This window comes from Symsagittifera roscoffensis, chromosome 2, assembly GCF_963678635.1.
Source record: "Symsagittifera roscoffensis chromosome 2, txSymRosc1.1, whole genome shotgun sequence".
Taxonomy (NCBI): Eukaryota; Metazoa; Xenacoelomorpha; order Acoela; family Convolutidae; genus Symsagittifera; species Symsagittifera roscoffensis.
In genome coordinates this window covers 42,226,909-42,247,311 of record NC_087063.1, presented here as the reverse complement: position 1 = coordinate 42,247,311, position 20,403 = coordinate 42,226,909, and the positions used below count along the sequence as shown (strand labels likewise).

Sequence of the window (20,403 nt, the reverse complement as noted above, 5' to 3'; positions counted from 1 at the left end):
AGTCAATTTCCTGTAACAAATTTCATCTAGGTCGAAAGTTAATTTGCCCGAAACGAATATAACAATTAATTTGATTCAGATGATTAACCAGAACCAATAGTTACGACTCCAACAATTGGAACTAGAAATAATTTCGTATCATGTCCCTTGATATTAAGCTATGCTTAGCAAGATCCTTAATAGGGGGTCTTCTGCATTTTGTTCAGAAATTATTCTTCGTTTAAAAAATCCTAGAATGAGGGTCCTCCAAAAAGTTATGGACCCCTTTCCAAGGATTTTACCTAACGTGAGGACCACCCCTCCCCCCATAGGAAGGAACCCCCTTAGGATCCGGAATACGATAAAAAACTATTAATATGTTTATCTGATAGTTCGATAGTAAAACAAAGTTCTTGCTAACAAATAAACTTAAAAAAAGTGTTTAATTTTACTCAAACTTTTTTACTCTATGGAGTTTTTTACTCTATGGAGTAGGATTAGTTTTTTCCCAATATTACGAATTTGAAGGACAAAAATTTATTGTCAACGACGGAAATTTGTATCTCTTATCTTGTGTGTCGAAGTAAATCGTGCACGAATTTTTAGTTTAGGCGTTATATTCTTCAAGGGCAAAACCAATATACGAGCTATTCAGCTCAACAAGGAGAACTGCTGTAGCACCCCTGCTTCAGATTTGCATGCAATTTTTTTGACAATTTTTCTGTGGGGGGGGGGTAATTCAGCTTTACCCTGTTCGACTTTTGAACTGACTACCGCCGCTCCCTTTTTGAACATTTTCCGAATGTATTCTATCTTTCTCTTTCGACAAAATCAACAAGCAGCAATACAAAATTGAGACTCCTAGATAAATTGTTGATATTAAACACATCTGCTCGTCTAAGTCGAAGCTCGGGATATCCGGTTTACCTCGTGACATTTCGTTCAAGAGATTTGGAAGTTTTTTCATGTTCAAAATTTTTAACTCAAAGCTAGGAGTAGTTTAAATTTCAAAGTTTTGAATTGTTATAAAGCTTTTTTATGTTTTGCGGCGTTTTTGCGAATAAAAACACGTGTACCGCAATGTAACCGTTTTTTTAAAGGCTGATCTTTTAGCTTCGTAACAGCGGATATTTTGTTTTCGTCAAAATGCTGTTATCCATGACATTGAATTTAACTTAGCTTATATCAAGGTTATGATCTCTTAACTGTTAAAAAATTTTATGCAAATTCTATGTTATCCATGACATTGAATTCAAATTAATTTCCTCTTTGCATAGTGCGAAAAACTATTCCTGTTGTTTCAAGATGTTGGATTGGATTTAACTAAGGACGTATACAGAGAACCATCTGCTCGGCTATAATTGATGATGACGAATTTAATGAACCAAAAAGTAATTGCAGAAAAGGGGTAATTGGATTAGCATATCGGAGAAAGATGAAGTAGCTTTTATTGCAAGGTCAATTCCTGTAGTTTTTTATTTCAGTTTGCGGCCGGCAATTGAAAAAGCTTTTCATTTTCGAGCATTATGTGGTCTAATTTTCATTTTTTTTACAACTGAGTCCAATATAATTATCGCAACCGAAATTAGGTACTTTTCCTGAAATTATAGCAGTGGTAAAAAAAATTTGAGGTTGAATTGTTTTTAATACTTAAAAAAGAAGTTTTTGTCGAACTTGAAAGTTCCCTAAAGTTGTGAAATTTCTCAGCGCAATTTTTGGGGCCAAATTGTTATTGTTATTGATCGAAAATATGTTTGAAAACCTTAATTATTCGAAAAAATATTCAAAATTTTGTCAGTCTGATATGACAGAACCGATTATATCAAAATAACTACCAAAGAATTTCTGGTTGGGGAAGGAATGCAGAGTGGAGTGAGATAGTAAAATTGCCCAAGGAGTAACTGAGTTCCTTGGCGTGTCTTCAATTTTACATTTTCAAAAGTTAATTGAGACAAATCTGAGAACGATTTCCGCATCTGTGTTTCTTATTATCCTTTTCACCCTATCAGTTATTGTCTTTTTCTTTTCTTTCTATGACATGTAGTCAAACAATTGCCGATTCTAAATCCAACTTCGGTCTGAAATTTTTAATTGGAATTATGTTTCCGTGGACACAGATGTCATTGGGAATCAATCTAGTCGAAAATTCGAAAGTGTTTTTTTTTACCAAATGACTTTCATAATTTCTGCAAATAGAAAAATTTAGAACTTCACCTTTTAACTTTATAAATTCTTTCTTGGTCTGATATTTGAAATTAATTGTTTACCTTAGCAAAGTGATAAAATCTCACAAAACCAGCAGAAACTCAAAAAGCTTTTGGAAACTGGTAATATTGCAGACGGTTGGATAAATTTGACTGAAAGTTTCTGTGATTTGTGATCAGAAATCACAACTTTTGACAAATCACAGGTTCTAAGAAGAAACAAACTTGTTTATTCCAAGACGTTCGTTTGCCCTTGCCGAATTGAAACACTAACTTATCGCATTTTGGTGGAGCCATTTCTTATTCATAGTTTGAGCTTTTACCTCTCACCCCTCCCCCAAACCGCCAATAGCAATCTTTAAACGCCAAGTTATGCAACTTTAAAGTTCTTTAAACAACTAGTACTATGTGAACTGCTTTCGATTAGTTCGATTTGCTTTTGCTTTGTGTTTACTTCAGAGTTCAAAAAATATTGAAATTTAAATGATTGAACTTTTTGTATTATTTAGTTCTAGTACCATTCTTTTTCGATCGAAAAAAATCGTTTCCTCTTTTTCCCCGCCACTCCATTTTTAGATGTTGAAAAAGGTAGGTTGAATTTTGATTTTGTCTTTCTTCTCAAGTAGTTCTCATCTTTTGAACTATTTTTTTTCAGAATACCAGAAATTGATTTAATTTTTCAATGGAACTCGCGTCTACATTTCAGGTTAGTCAATAATTTGGTATAAAATCTGGGCCGACGAACGTAGCCTCATTCTTTTTTTTGCTTATTCTTACATTTTTTGCGGTCTTTTTTGATATTTATGGCACGAAACCTTCCAAAAATTGTCTCATTTTTGCTAGTTTGTTGATTACCTGACTTGAAAGTTTAAAATTTTTGTCGAGATCTTTTGTAAATTGTCTGGAATCTTGGTACTGGAAAAGTTACCAGAAAAAACTTATACCACTTCTACTTGGTATTGGAGGTAATAAACTAGTCGAAGTATAAACCAGCCGAAAAATTACATTATATCATAAGAATGAAATTTGCATAACTTTCGTAACCTTTACAGAATTGTTGCATAACTATTATATAACACTTCGGCTGGTTTATACTTTTGCTGATTTAAAAATCAAGTACGTGCGTTTGAAAATTGCGAATTTGTTTTCATATGAGTCATTTATTGTTCAAAAATCAAAAATGTGCGTTTGAAAATTGCAAATTTGTTTTCATATGACTCATTTATTGTTCTGGTATTTGTGGTAAAAGTTTCATATTCAGGGTTGCCGAGTTTTTGAATTTTGAAATAATTATGGAAGTGTTTCTGCAGGTCCTTCGATTGATACTTCATTAAAGTTTTCGAAAAAAAACTCTGGGTTTATGAGACATTTAAAATAAATCAGAACTGCGGTTTCAGTTCTTCAGTAGATTTCTTTCATTCCGTAGACGTCAGTTATGCAGTAGGATTAGTGGTTCAGTAGATTGCAGTGATTCAGATATCTTCAGTTTTTGATCCTTGCGGTCACCGAATAAGTGGTCATCGAGCTCTTTGTAAGTCATTGCAGTTTGGTTCCGCCTCATATTGGACAGACAACTGAGCTCCTGTTTTATTTGTCTGATACCAAACATGTAGCAAAACAGATTTACCACAACTTCTGAAAGTCATAAGAACACACTCTCAGTACTTATTTCAAAATAATTTCTTCTATGACGCTTGACCTATTTACTGTCTAGTGAAATATCCCAAAATCCTCGGCGATTCAAAACCTCAGAAAAAAAAACAAATTTTGAACAAAAAAACACCAGACAATTTATGCGTCTCCTCAGACTTAGAGCAAAAAGTTGATTTCTTTTTGTTTTCTTATATTTTACGACGCCCATTTCACCCAAATCAATCGATATTTTACATAAACTCTTCATGAAATCCTAATTTTTTCGCTCCTTAAAAAGCACTTCAGACAAATGGTTCCCAAATCTGTCTATTATCTTATGGTTTTGGAACCAGTTTAGAACTAGTAATTATATCCAATTATATTATTGATAAAACTATCTCTGTAAAGTATTTCTAACTAACCAATCATGACTCATATCTAACACTTGATATCAATTGTATAGCTGAAACTATTCATAGTTTCAGCAACAGAACATGATACATATAACTTATCAAACAGTCGTTCTTCTCCAGTATTGAGACTAGGAGATATAAGAGTAAGATTAAGCTTGGTATTAGACTAAGAAGTTGCCATAAACTATCCGGCCGAAAATAAGACACCGTGACGAACAGACAATGTACTTCATCTGAAATTACTCTATGAGTGAGCCACCCCGGACATAAACTCATCTGGTGCGACCAAGAGTCTCGAGCAAGACCTCATCAAATTTAAATTTAGCAAATTCAAAACAGAAATATGATCAAAAACACACCACAAAATGTTGGATAGTATTGCAACTAATTGAATATATCTCTACGTCTCAATAAGTCTAATCATTTCAAACAAAAGATACCGCTTAAAACAGGTCAAAACCCGAGCAACAGACCGAGCTCCTATATTGTGAAACGACGCAGGCTGCAACGATTATTTCTCTGCAAAATTCTCTATGCAGTAGACTTTCAATCACAAACATGAATGCAAAATTACTTGGAGCAGTAACATTCATTTCCAATCATATAAATGATGTAAATTATGTATAACAATTTTGTATAACATCATAACGACTGATAAAAAGATACGAATGTTGTTCATTTCAGCAAATCTGCAGTAATTTTAAAACTTTTGTAAATTTAACAAGTATTTGAATAAAAAATACAAAAGTTAGTTAGTGAATCATTTTCAACTTAGTTTTATTAAATTTGTAAAAAATTCCGAATTTCCAAAGGACTCACAGTCTCATCCTTCCACAAATCAAGTTTCCTTGTTTATTCGTCTAAGCCATAGCCATAATCACTCAGAAAATAAATCAATTGAATCTCTAATTTTTAAATCAACCCTTTCTCTAAACTTTAACCTGAGAAAAGTTCAAGGCCTATCCTTGTTTTGTAACAACCTAAATTTCTTTTGAACCAGATCATCAAGGCTATCCTTGGACCTTTAATTTTTAACCTAATTCTAAATTTAAGTCTTTCAAAAATAATTGATCATCAAGACTTTCCTTGGATCAATTAGAACAGTTTTGTTCTCCCCACGTCTTATCAAAAATTGTCCAACGACCTCAAACGTCAATTCACTTTCCAACCTTTACCAACAACCAAAGACTATTAGAAATTTTTGAATAAATAACCATGTTTTTAAAAATAAACTGTGAAGAACTTCGGTTACAAATCCTTCACTTGAGCCCCTCCTCCTAATCTACCAAGGCTCAGATACATCTAAAATTAGTAAGAATTAAAAAAAGTATCTAAAGATGTAATCGTTATGTACTTATAATTGTACCCTGTAGATTGATTTATTATTCGTCAACCCTCGATCACAAATCAAAACCCTAAGTAAAATTAAGTTATTCTCCTAAAACAGAACTTAATCACCGAGAAAGTATAATATCACTCTCTCTCCAACCCGTCTACATTCGACAATCTATACTCCAAGATTAAGACAATCTCACAAAGATTGTACGAACTAACAGTTTAGGAAATAAAAAAATCTAACCTCTGCATTTTGCAACCACCATTCTAACACTTAAGTCAAGAGATAATCTAGGAAACAAACAAACAATAGTACTTCACAATTGTTTAATTAAAAACGAAAGACATGATCTTGTAATTACACTTATACCAAATAAACAAAAAATAGGATATATCAGGTCAAAAAAACAAGCAAGAAAAAGGCAATAATCTAAAACCAAAAACAATTCATTAAAGAAAAATTTCCTAAACACGAAAAGCAGTTTTTTTTAATTTGACTCAAAAAACAAGAAATTCAAATTTTTCGAGATTTAATCGACATTAAAAATGAACCAATAGACGACAAAATTTTTTGGGTTTAAAATCTACAACAGCATCATCTAGAAAAGGTAAACGCAGAATAAAAAGTTCATACCACAGAATAAAAAATTCGCAAATCAGTAGGACTCTATAATTGGAATCAACCAATAAGGCATATTGAAAATTATTCCTTTACCATAAATCCGCACAAAAAATTTTTTAATCTGATAAAAAGTTTGACGATGATTCTATTTTCTTCTTTGTCATTCACCCAAAAAGCAACAGCGCTAGAGAACGAGTACAACTTTGCCATAATCTAATCGCAAATGTGTTCAAAGAAGGACATAGCCCTGTAATTAATAATTTCTTAAGATACGAATCAAAAGACAAGTACTCGATCACATTTTTTTTACCAGGCATTAGTATTTTAACTTCACAATACGGTATGTTCATCACTGAAATTTTACCACCACAATCATCAAATCAACCACCACACCAAACAAACAAAAATTATATAGAGTTAGATTTCTCAAAGGTTTTCACAGACTATATCAAAATATACAACACCAAAATTCACAAAGAGCAAATTCAGTTTTCTTAAACGATCTTTTTTTTACATCACTTATAGCTATGTTTGTATGTTAGAAACATATGACCAATATTATTTATCTCCACACGCAATAGTAAAACGAGAAATAAATAATTTCACATGATTTCTAGATTCAATTCGTGAAACACTAAGTGATAATGAAATATCACAAAAAAAATTGATCTGCAAATAAGCCTAGCATGGTTCATAATAGATTGTTTCCAACACAATTTAGATTCAATCCCACAAGCAAAAAAAATTTTCGACCAGAAACTTTGGACGATGAAACAAAACTAGCAACTAAACAGATTTTGTATGGGACCCTGAATGGTCTCATATACTGTTTTTCAACATCTCAAACAAAAATTCAAGTGCAGCAATTTCCACTATTTCTGTAATAGAGATTATTTAAGAGTAACTGCACTCACAACTGACAGCACACCCTTAAATTATAATACAAAATTATAGAACAAGCAACATTAGGTTAAATTCAACGTTCATAAACATAGAAGACATTTTTAACGGAAATAGAAACTTGACACAACAACACATCCAAACAACATCACATTCCGTAATTTAAGAAGTATCTGAAACACTACTTACAACAACACAACAAATATTTCCCTTTTTCACCCAACTTTTACAACACCACATAACAAAAAACATTAACCATTTCCCGCAAACTACATAAACATCAACAAATAAACCATCTGTTATCCCCAAATACTCGCATATGGATTATCAGATACATAGACCAATAACCGAAAAAAGACCATCAAATAAACAAAAACATGCAAATGACAAAAACTTTGCAAATGAAAAAAATGATTTTTTTGCCAAAACCAATGTTAGCAATCCCAAAGCAAAACTAAGTCTTCAAACACAAAACCAACCTCAGGAACATAATTATAATGAGCAATTACCAAACCAACATCTCAATCAATAAAATTGAATGATAAAGGAAAAACCCCGACAGACCGCACTGCAAATTGGCCATTTTTTCACAGACAGTTCACAAGAAACCAACCATAATCATCTGGAGATGAATAATACTTTCATCAGAACCAGCAACAAAATAATTGTAACCAACGGAAAAACCATTGGAAAAATAGAGATCAACCAGATGATATGATCCAGCCAGACCTTTTTGAACCTTATACAATCCTCAACAACTACGACAACCACATCAACAAAACTTTCCAAATACACAACCAAGCACAGCCTATTATTACTATAGTACCACAAAATCATACAAAAACTTAAGGTTACCGACCCAAATTAATGAGAAACGATATCCCATTACCATACTACTTACAACAACACAAAATTTCAAAAAATCAACTTACAATTTTTACAGAAACATCAAACACAGCAGAACAAATAAAAACGACAATGAGACCACACCAAATGAGCGGATCATCTATAACATCCAAAAAACCACTCATGGTGATTACAGGAGCATATCCTGAAATTGAGGAGAAGACCTTTTAAAATCTGTTAGAGCAAATTTCATCTTAAAAATAGGCCCAGAACCTATGAACACACATTCACATCAAAACTGGATACAGACAAACGGCATTATTCCAAACCACACTCGATGGCGCAGCTGAAAAATTGTTTTCAATATTAACCATAGAAATTAAATCCGATTGGAAAAAAATTACACAAAGAATTTCAAAATTATTTGACTCTGAGCGAAATAAGCAACTTCAAATAATTATTTGAATGGAAAATTGTAGACTACCGAACAAAACAATAAAACAACTCGCAGAGACAATCGAAACTCTAGTACTAAAAGCGTTTTCTCTTAAAAAACATGATTACAAAAACATGAAAATGACAGAAATTTTAATGATGACTTTAACACCACAAATACGAAAAATTGCAACAAAAGAGAGCATCACATCCAGCATTGATCCGAGAACCCAATATAAATTTTCCAGCAAGTTTGTAGACAATTTATAACAAGCTGAAGTCACAATGAAACTAGAAGAAACATAATTTCAAAACTACAATACGTAAATAAAGTTCAAACAAGAATTTCCCATATTGCTAATTTTCAAGAATCTGCCAATGATATAGCAGAAAAAATTACTCAAATCCTAAATATCTATGAAAAGAACCCAAATTTCAAACTTAAGCTATCGTTCAAAAAATGGTGTGTCTTTTGTCGAAGATATCGACATAGCATTGCTGAATGCAGATAAAAACAACAAGTCAGTTTAAATAGAACACCAAAACACAAAGAACTGAAAATTTTTTATAATCAATACAAAAAAAAATCAGAATTTACCAAAAAAAAAACATTCTAAGTAAAAACAGCTCCGGCAAACCACTTCTAAACAGCTATAGTAATAACAGATCACAATCCTCCTATTCAAATACTTTTCGTGGAAGATCATCAGATCGACAAAATTCACAAATCTATTCAAAAAATAGATAAGTAAGATAAAACAGTCTAAAGAATCGGTATCAAAATAATTACTCTAGATCAAGCTCAAATAGAAGTTACTGCTCAAAATATAATAGAAACTTTTCGTAATCAAACCTTCGGAGTAGATACTATTCCAAAGACCGTTCACGAAAATCTTCGAATAACCGAACTCAAAACTATTCAAGAAATCGAAATCGAAATTATTCACACAAAAAAGCACAAAAAGGTTCTAATAACAGACCTTATCATAATATTTGTAATAATGGATCCCATGATAATTCTAGAAAAAAAAACGACACCACAATTATTAAAACAGATCAAGAAATTATTCTCAGTCACCACATCAAAAAACTTTACAATTAAAACTTTTCACACAATAAATTTCAAACACATTTACATATCCAAACAAACCTGTGCGATGCAACCCATAATTTTCCTTTTCACGCAGAAATCTCATCCAAACCATAGAGTGTTTAGCTTTCAACTTATTCAAATGAAACTTTCAAACCTACATATATTTTGCACAGCAGGCAAAAGCCTTGCTTTACCAGATTTACTTAGTCGAAAGACATCACCTGAAAGTTTTACACGAAAAACAACTGCAAATATATCACATGAAATACAAAATTATTTCTCGCAAAAGCCGAAACATCACCCTGACCAGAATATAAAAACGCACTAAAAACTGACTCCGATACTAAACAACTAAATACCTTAGAACATTTTCCGCTATAACTAGATTGCGAAAACAACACTAAAGAGTAGATTTATTAAGTAAAGTTACAATTAAACCCATACCAAATTCATTATGGATAAAAAATAATACACAAATGGAACCATATCAACCAAAATTACAAAGAAATAAACCATTCCCGATAATAAAACAAGAAGATCTCACGAGTATGATAAGTTTTTCAGGCTTCCCCGTTTCAGGTAAAAAATACACAATCAATAAATCATTAGAATTACAAGATCCTTTATATACTACACCCCTAAACAGAAAAGATATTCAAAACATTTTTCTCCCAAACGCAGAAAATTTGCCACTTCAGTTATCACAAAAACATCAAAATCTCCGCCCTGTTATCAGACAATTTAGATTTTGGTATAGTTACAAAACAAACCCCATTAGAGCAGAGATCACAATTTTAGGAAATAAGACAATACTCCAATATTTTTGAAAATTTAGCAAAACAATATTTGTGAAAACAGTGAATTTTTAGAATACCATTATCAAGAGACGAAAATACCCTGTCTATCACTAAGCTTAATATCAATCGCATTTCAAATTTCCCATTTCTTATATACAAAAGGACAGGTAAGATCAGAAGAAAACAGACTCGAACTTCACTCAAAATTTGTATGTTCCAAATGCACCAATATGGTGAAAGTACTAGGTAATGATTGCATTACATGTCAATTAAACAAAAATTTTCCACACCAAAAACAAAAGCAGAAAAACAAGACTTTAAAGGGTAACGACAAAGTTTATATTTCATTCATAGAATCTCATTCGATACAAAAGGCCTTATTTTAACTTTCTCAGAAAAAAAATCGTGTATAAGCGTCATAATATATGCAATTAAACATTATTTAGCACTCAATTATGTACCCATTGTAACGCTTATTATGCTTACACAATACTATAAGAACACTGATTAGCAAATTTTGGATTACTCGAAATCCCTAATACAGATATTGGAACAGATTTCATAAAAAAGAAATAATTGCATCATGTCACCAATACAATTTTAAACCGAAACGAAGAACATCACATGCCCCATGGATAAACGGACTACATGAAGGCATGAACCGCTCACTACAAGAAAATCTTCGGGTTACAATTAACGGAAACAATAAAAAAAACACCGAACGGTCAACAGACGTAAAATTATTTCCATTAGCATATAATTACCAAATTACTAAAACATTTGGACTATCACCATATGAATTGGCTTTTGACCAAAAGCGACGTAAGCCATTAACGTTCAGAGCAAACGCCTCAAAAAATTCACAAGGTTACTGTCAACCAAAACAAGATTTAATTTGTTATAACCTAGCAGTCATAACGAAGATCATTTTCACTATCCACATATCTTAGATTTAGCCTCTGGAACCCATACAGAATGGTTTTTAAATAGAGATAAGAACATAATGAAATTTATCAGAAAAATTGAAAGAAATTGTTACAAAGACAAAATGTCCAATCTCAAACAATTTTACGTTTTACACCAGCATCAAACCTAAAAAAAGAATAACGGTTTTGATCCCAATTTTTATAGTTCAAACAGAAGTTTCAAAAAAGCTACAACCTATTCGAAAAAGGACCATATCAAATTATAGAAAAATCCACCATTGTCAGATATACACTCATAGATTTTAACGAAAAAAAGCGTACAACAGAAATAATCTTTTACCATAATACCCGAAAGAATACGTCCTTGGTGAAATAACGCAGTTATCTTCCTTCGCAGGACTACACATTGTCGACACAAAAACAGACCCTAATAAACAATCGCAAACACCACACTTCAATCATTTACCACAACCATCTGATCTAACTCATAATCAAGTACCAGAAAAACATAAGCAACCCACAGTTCAAAAATAAAGAATTAATCGTAAAATACAAAAAAAAATCCATACCTGAAATCAAAGAAAAATCACATAAACGCGAATCATATTGCCTTCGAAATCAACCAGGAAAAAACTAAAATACTGCTATTCCACAATCTAAAATAATAAAAAAAAAATGCAAAAACCCTCTAAATAATTAACAACTTAGATAATTTTATTTAAAACATAAAAAAAAAATTGCATCATAAACATTCATTTTCTCTCAAAAAAATTAGTTCAGAAACAAACAATAAAAATGGCTAGACATCATCTCATTCTAAACACCACTACTATTTTTAGCCGGTATATCTCCATTTTGAACTAGATCTATAACAATATTTCAAAGACCTCCAGGTGAAAAATAAGCAGTGACCTCTTATATGTCAACTTAAATAAGTAACGTAAAAAGGTTACAACACTATTCTATTAATCAATACAAAAGCAACAATTCTGTCTAACATTGTAACCCGAGTTAAACCAAAAAGGAAATATTAAATAAACCTAAAGGCAAAGATCAATCTGATCACTTAGCCTAAAGACACTCTACCTCCCAAAAACCCCTAATCAACCCCCAAAATAACACAAGAATCGGAAAATTAGTACCCAGACTTCCCTACACCAAAAAATCTCCATATTCAATAAACTTGACAAAAATCAATATACAATTGGACTCCACTTGATTTAAGTTCTGAAAAAATCGGCGAAGCAAATAACTTTCCGAATCCTTTTTTAAAATTCAGTTACAAAAATAAAATAAATATTTCAAGTTTTCTTTCAATCTTTTCAAAATTTTTTTTCAATTTTTGTTTTCATAACTGACTTTTTTACCTGCCGACCTCGTTTTTCAATCTATTTTTTTTTAGTCCAGTCATTTTTGTCAATTTCTCCATCCAGAGCTATCTTTTCCTCTCCAAAACCAATGATCACCTAATCAGGTACAAAACTTGATAATTCTACAAATGTTTCAAAGTTTACTAAGTCGAAAAAAAACTTTTTATTCTTTTCATATTTGTCTCACCTTTCTAGTTTCCCTAGTTCTGACATTTTATAAATGCATAAAAAAGGCATCCAATGAAGAAATACTCAAAATGGCTTACCTCAAAAATTCTAACCCTAATGGCGTTCCCCCCTTCACCCCCCTTCAACCCCCACCCCCCCCCAAGCAACCCATCCCAAGATCCTCCAACAATTCCTACATCTGGTCAAACAAGTCAACCCCAATCAATCACCCGAATCTCATATGTAGAAAACCCCTATACTTTTTAAGAAAGACACGCATCATTGTCTGAATCAATAAAATCAACCATTCGTCAAGCATCCCTCAGTGAACCACAGTACGAACCAACCAGAAATATTTACCCATCATTACAACAAGATCGTAACAAAACAGGACATTTAAGTCAAAATCAAAATTAATTAGTACAAAAAACAGACGAAATATTCAACCCTGACGCAATAGAAATTTAATCACACCAAGAGTACAATTCAATATTCCCTCATCACTATCATCAACAACTCTAGACTTATCAAATACTACGATACAAAGCAGCCCTCCACCGCTTCAATACTTTTCCCAACAAAATACCCTAAACATTCCATCTAATTATTTAGGTTCAATTCCTACTTCTGAAAAAATTCATGAAAATCCCTTTAATCACCCGACTTCATCACAACGAATCCCGCATTGGATGACCTACACAATTTCACAAGGCGAAGCCAACCTTGTAAATGACCCAGTAGAACTTTCTTTATTTACTTTTTTTTAACACTACCAGAAAAATTATGACTTCCATCAACACTTTCAATTACAGGTCAAACACCATCAACTATAATCCCTACAAACTTTCCAAGTCACCTAGATGACAGATCTCGTGAGCTAAAAGGTACAAGTACACCTTTACAAGTACACCCCTCCCCTCTTTTTGGCCATTATCTTGGTAGCAAAAGACTCCATAATTGGGCACTCAACAGGTTACAATACAGACACGATGTTCAAAACAATATTCAAAAACAAAGCATCCAAAAAATTTCACAACAGAGCCTAACTCTTAAATTTGAAATAACAGTAAAATTAATTAAATTATTAAATCGTTCCGTGCCATTGTCATCACCAGACATCACAGCTCAATCTTTACAACCTCCATTTATTTCAACAGAACTAGTATATAAATACGAAAGATATACAAAAAGACTATAGGTTAAATAGCATTTTACAATCCCTTTTCAGTACTATTTTACGTATGTATCTTTTAAAAGATTTTTCAATACAAAACCCTTTCTCTATTAACACAACTTAAACCCAAAAATCATGAAAAAACTTCCCTTCGAACAGGACTACAAGATCTCCTTGTCACACATTATGATTGTGCAGTTGATCAACAGAAAACACTACACAAGTACGCAGTTAACATAGTCACACAATGTGAATCTGATCCACAAAATATCGAATCAACAGCCATAGTAGCTACACTTTTACTCGAAAGACAGGCAACCATAGTATGGTTCCCTAAAGACACATGTACCACATTCCAAGTTGCTCAAACTCACGCAAAAACAATAAAATTTTACAAAAAAGTCTTTTATTGTATCAATACCATTCGAAAAGAAATACCTGATCAATCAAGGACAAACCCAAATCCATATAAAACATACATGGTGTGGAAAAAAGTTGACACGGTTTTAAATCTAAACTGAAACTGAAGTAGCCTGCAAATACTCCAAACCACTCTTCCGAACACAATATTCAGAATTTCGTGTTAAATAGGAAAAAAGATTCGGACATGAAAACAGGCAAACTAGTTCTCGACATGCACGAACCAAACCAAAACAGAGAAGACAAAAAGTCTTACATCCCTGCATCATTTTAAAAGAACAATGGTACCACTGGAGGAAAAGTTTGTCCAGAAAACAAAGATAGCACAAGGTTACAAGAATTTTCACTAAAGAATAACACTTACTTTGGCTCAATACACTATAATGCTCACCCCGATATGAAATTAGATTACACAATAAATAGAATGTTTCAAGAAATGTCACTTTCCCAACTAGAAACTCTCCATAACCAATGTGAATTAGAAACCCTACGCGGAGCATCTAATATCAGGCAATCGTTCAAATTTTATTGACTTCGAAGGAAACCTTTTTCGGTATTAGACTTGAACCAAAAAAAAGTTTCACCACTATGTTTTTGAAGACAAAAGATGCTACCAACACATACCAATGTTTTATAGTGATAAAGTACATTCTGTAGATACTTTCTCACGCCTAACATATTTTTGGGATACAGTTATTCTATCTAGTTCTGAAAATAACCACAATGTAGTACAGCACCCAAATTATATATTCTAACTCCATACCCTACTTTAGTTCCACCATCAAGGAGTTTCCCACCTTAAGGTTTACGCGCAATCGATCCTAACCCACATATAGGCCTATAACCAGTAAGTAAAACATGCGCAAAACATACACAATGAAATACACAACCTAGCGTAGCACGCATTTTATTTGCAGGAATTTTCGGCATTTTTTCCACATTAATTAGTAAATAACTAATCAATTTTGAAGTTTTTAAACTGTGGCGGGGTGCCGACAGATATTACTCGGTAGTTGAAAATCTGCCCCCTAAAAACTACTGCGTAAAGCGTTTTTGGCAGTTTTATGACTTTTTCAATTAAAAGAAATTTTGAAAAATGTAACTGTTCTTGAAGTTCTCAATCCTATGATTAAGTGATGTCCGTATATATTCAGGAGTACTGACAGGGTTCAGCTACGGCCTCTGGCATTTTCTGCTTCTATTTTTTTGGTTTCCGAGATATGCCGTTTCTCATGATTAAAATTTTTTTTTGCAGAATTTGAACTTCTCAGCCATTTGGTGGATTGCTGTCAAGGTACACTCAGGGGTAGCAACTTTGGAATCCAAATATGATTGCTCAAACTTATGGTTTCCGAGAAATTGAGTTTTGTATGTGTTTTTAAAATATTTTCCACATCGGTTGGAATTATTTAAAAATGAAGTTGAAGTTTTAGAAACTAAATCAAAACAATTTTATTTTGCTTTCACGCGTTTCAAACTTTCCGCTAACTTGTTTTCAAGGAATGATAAACAAGCTTGAACTAAGCAACGCAGCTTATTATTGCCACAAGACCAACCGCATGTATGAGAAACTCCCACGGTTACCAAATCAGATTAAACCCAGATTAAAATTGGATAAATTACTCTATTGAAACTCACTTTCACGTTTTTTTAAAACCACTTGAAACACTAAATTTTCGAAAGAAAAACACAAATTACGACAATCTGTTTGCGATAAGAAGACACAACCAAAAGACAAAAAGGAAAACTCCTGATAAAAAAAACAAAGAGTAGAACACTAAAAGAGACTATGCTCACAGAGACGGTAAAATCATACTCACACAACTCGCCAAACCCACTAGTAAAGTACATCCTGAGCATGCTCTTTAGCCGGCCTTACCACCCGCGCTACACCACGCTTAAGACACGCACTCCTATTTTTGACAATAGTAGCTCTAGCGTGAGCAACTTTTTAAAATAACCGAAACTAAACAAAACGCTTTCGCGGAAACAAAAAAAATCATAGCTAAAACTTATATCACCAACAGGGTGCAGATTTAAATATGCTAAGTGACATCAAAAACGAACTCGTAGCAATTTTAGGATGGCCATGCTATCTCTTAGAAAGATTGACTATAATATACGCAATGTTTATTTTCATACGATTTCTCTTCTCTTTATTAGGGGAATCTATAATACATGCTCAAAACGTACACAACTTTTGGTTCGTATTTCTAACGATGTATTACAAAATGTTCTGGCAAAAATGGATTCAATAGAAACGCAATAAATAGTCAATTCTGTAGTAAATTTCAAAAGTTGGTATAGTAAATTAATAAAGAAAATAGTAAATTATTGATCTCTTACCTCTTTATATGAACTTCTTCTTTAGAACTTGAATAATTGATATTCACTCGCCCACATTTCATGCACTCTTCCCGCACAAATATGCAACTCTCCCATTCAGAATTGTTTTTTTTATAAATGAAGTTCAAGTTTTAGAAACTAACTGATAACAACTTTTTTTGCTTTCGCGCTTTTCAAACTTTCCTTAACCCGGCCTGAAGCAGTTAGAAATAATCTTGAACTAACCAACGCAGGTTATTAATGCCACAAGACCAACCGCATCTATGAGAAATTCTCATGGTACCCAAACCAGATTAAACCCCGATTAAAACTGGACAAACTCTTCTTTTGAAACCAACTTTCAAGTTTTATTTAAATCACTTGAAACACCAAATTTTCAACAGAAAACCACAAATTACGACAACCTGTTGTAAAAAAAACACACAAACAAAAGACAAAAAGGTAAAACACCTGATGAAAAAGAACAAAGTGTAGAACACTCAAAGCGACTCTGCTCACAGAGACCGTAAAATCATACTCCCACAACTGGCCTAAACCGCCAGTAAAAGACGTCCTGAGCACATGCTCTTTTAACGGCCTCACCAACCGCGCTACTCCACACTTAAGACACGCACTCCTATTTTCGACGATAAAAACTCTAGTGTGAGCACTCTTTAAAACAACCGAAACTAAACAAAACGCTTTTGCGGAAACAACTAATAAAAATCATATCCATAACTGATATCACTAACAAGATGCCGATATAAATATGTTAGTAAAGAAATTGCTTAGCGCAAAAGAAACGAGCAGCAAAAAGAGATTAAAACTCGAAGACATTCCGATTCTGGAAGGGCAAATTTTTTGTTTTGTTGATGTAGTCACAACCCTCACATAATTCAAAGTATGGACCCAACATCGCAGAAAAGGTACCCTTTGAAGATGAACAATGGCTAATCGATGTTGATCTCACATACGAATTCGGTCACTTGGCGCTTCACACAGAGATGTCAAAAAACCTCCTCGCTATTCGGTGAATAGTTGAGAATACACGTATTCTCGCTCTAACTTAACGAAATCAACACATCATTGCATAAACCTTAAACCCGAACACGATCACTCAACACGATAACCATTTCTGAAGAACGAACAACTGTACCACTTCTCTCCATGAAGATAATTACTCCAAAACACAAGCATCTGTTTCTTTCTCCTCATTCACGCAGCCACTGCTTTAAACGAGTCTACTTTAAGATTCAAAGAATCTCGCCATCCATTCTTCACTACAAAAAACGTTACGGTTCGTATTTTTAACGATGTATTAGAAAATGTATTTAATAGAAACGCAATAAATAGTCAACTCTGTAGTAAATTTCAAAAATTGGTATAGTAAATTAATAAAGAAAATAGTAAATTATTGATCTCTTACCTTTTCATATGCGCTTCTTCTTTAAAACTTGAATAATTGATATTCACTCGCCCACATTTCATGCACTCTTTCCACACAAATATGCAACTCTCCCATTCAGAATTAATTTTTATAAAAGAAGTTCAAGTTTTAGAAACTAACTGATAACAACTTTTTTTGCTTTCGCGCTTTTCAAATTTTCCTTTAACCCTGCTTGAAGGAGTTAGAAATAATCTTGAACTAACCAACGCAGGTTATTAATGCCACAATACAACCGCATCTATGAGAAATTCTCATGGTACCCAAACCAGATTAAACCCCGATTAAAACTGGACAAACTCTTCTTTTGAAACCAACATTCAAGTTTTATTTAAATCACTTGAAACACCAAATTTTCAAAAGAAAACCAAAAAATACGACAACCTGTTGTAAAAAAAACACACAAACACAAGACAAAAAGGTAAAACACTTGATCAAAAAGAACAAAGTGTAGAACACTCAAAGCGACTCTGCTCACAGAGACCGTAAAATCGTACTCCCACAACTGGCCTAAACCGCCAGTAAAAGACGTCCTGAGCACATGCTCTTTTAACGGCCTCACCAACCGCGCTACTCCACGCTTAAGACACGCACTCCTATTTTCGACGATAAAAGCTCTAGTGTGAGCACTCTTTAAAACAACCGAAACTAAACAAAACGCTTTTGCGGAAACAACTAATAAAAATCATATCCATAACTGATATCACTAACAAGATGCCGATATAAATATGTTAGTAAAGAAATTGCTTAGCGCAAAAGAAACGAGCAGCAAAAAGAGATTAAAACTCGAAGACATTCCGATTCTGGAAGGGCAAATTTTTTGTTTTGTTGATGTAGTCACAACCCTCACATAATTCAAAGTATGGACCCAACATCGCAGAAAAGGTACCCTTTGAAGATGAACAATGGCTAATCGATGTTGATCTCACATACGAATTCGGTCACTTGGCGCTTCACACAGAGATGTCAAAAAACCTCCTCGCTATTCGGTGAATAGTTGAGAATACACGTATTCTCGCTCTAACTTAACGAAATCAACACATCATTGCATAAACCTGAAACCCGAACACGATCACTCAACACGATAACCACTTCTGAAGAACGAACAACTGTACCACTTCTCTCCATGAAGATAATTACTCCAAAACACAAGCATCTGTTTCTTTCTCCTCATTCACGCAGCCACTGCTTTAAACGAGTCTACTTTAAGATTCAAAGAATCTCGCCATCCATTCTTCACTACAAAAAACGTTACGGTTCGTATTTTTAACGATGTATTAGAAAATGTTCTGGCAAAATTGGATTTAATAGAAACGCAATAAATAGTCAATTTTGTAGTAAATTTCAAAAATTGGTATAGTAAATTAATAAAGAAAATAGTAAATTATTGATCTCTTACCTCTTTATATGAACTTCTTCTTTAGAACTTGAATAATTGATATTCACTCGCCCACATTTCATGCACTCTTCCCGCACAAATATGCAACTCTCCCATTCAGAATTGTTTTTTTTATAAATGAAGTTCAAGTTTTAGAAACTAACTGATAACAACTTTTTTTGCTTTCGCGCTTTTCAAATTTTCCTTTAACCCTGCTTGAAGGAGTTAGAAATATTCTTGAACTAACCAACGCAGGTTATTAATGCCACAAACCAACCGCATCTATGAGAAATTCTCATGGTACCCAAACCAGATTAAACCCCGATTAAAACTGGACAAACTCTTCTTTTGAAACCAACATTCAAGTTTTATTTAAATCACTTGAAACACCAAATTTTCAAAAGAAAACCAAAAAATACGACAACCTGTTGTAAAAAAAACACACAAACAAAAGACAAAAAGGTAAAACACTTGATCAAAAAGAACAAAGTGTAGAACACTCAAAGCGACTCTGCTCACAGAGACCGTAAAATCATAATCCCACAACTGGCCTAAACCGCCAGTAAAAGACGTCCTGAGCACATGCTCTTTTAACGGCCTCACCAACCGCGCTACTCCACGCTTAAGACCCGCACTCCTATTTTCGACGATAAAAGCTCTAGTGTGAGCACTCTTTAAAACAACCGAAACTAAACAAAACGCTTTTTCGGAAACAACTAATAAAAATCATATCCATAACTGATATCACTAACAAAATGCCGATATAAATATGTTAGTAAAAAGATTGCTTAGCGCAAAAAAAACGAGCAGCAAAAAGAGATTAAAACTCGAAGACATTCCGATTCTGGAAGGGCAAATTTTTTGTTTTGTTGATGTAGTCACAACCCTCACATAATTCAAAGTATGGACCCAACATCGCAGAAAAGGTACCCTTTGAAGACG

General features: G+C 33.2%; 2 protein-coding genes across 3 annotated transcripts in view; one reads left to right on the top strand and one right to left on the bottom strand.

Annotated features, from left to right (window-relative positions):
- LOC134839181 (branched-chain alpha-ketoacid dehydrogenase kinase-like) overlaps positions 1–20,403 on the bottom strand; it is a 557,313-nt gene that overhangs the window by 351,795 nt on the left and 185,115 nt on the right. The window lies entirely within an intron of this gene.
- Positions 2,748–20,403, top strand: part of LOC134839180 (uncharacterized) — a 94,720-nt gene continuing 77,064 nt past the window's right edge. Inside the window, exon 1 of the mRNA XM_063854643.1 lies at positions 2,748–2,771. Within this exon, the coding sequence (XP_063710713.1) occupies positions 2,760–2,771 (12 nt within the window). The 5' untranslated portion in view covers positions 2,748–2,759. The remainder of the gene's footprint in view (positions 2,772–20,403) is intronic.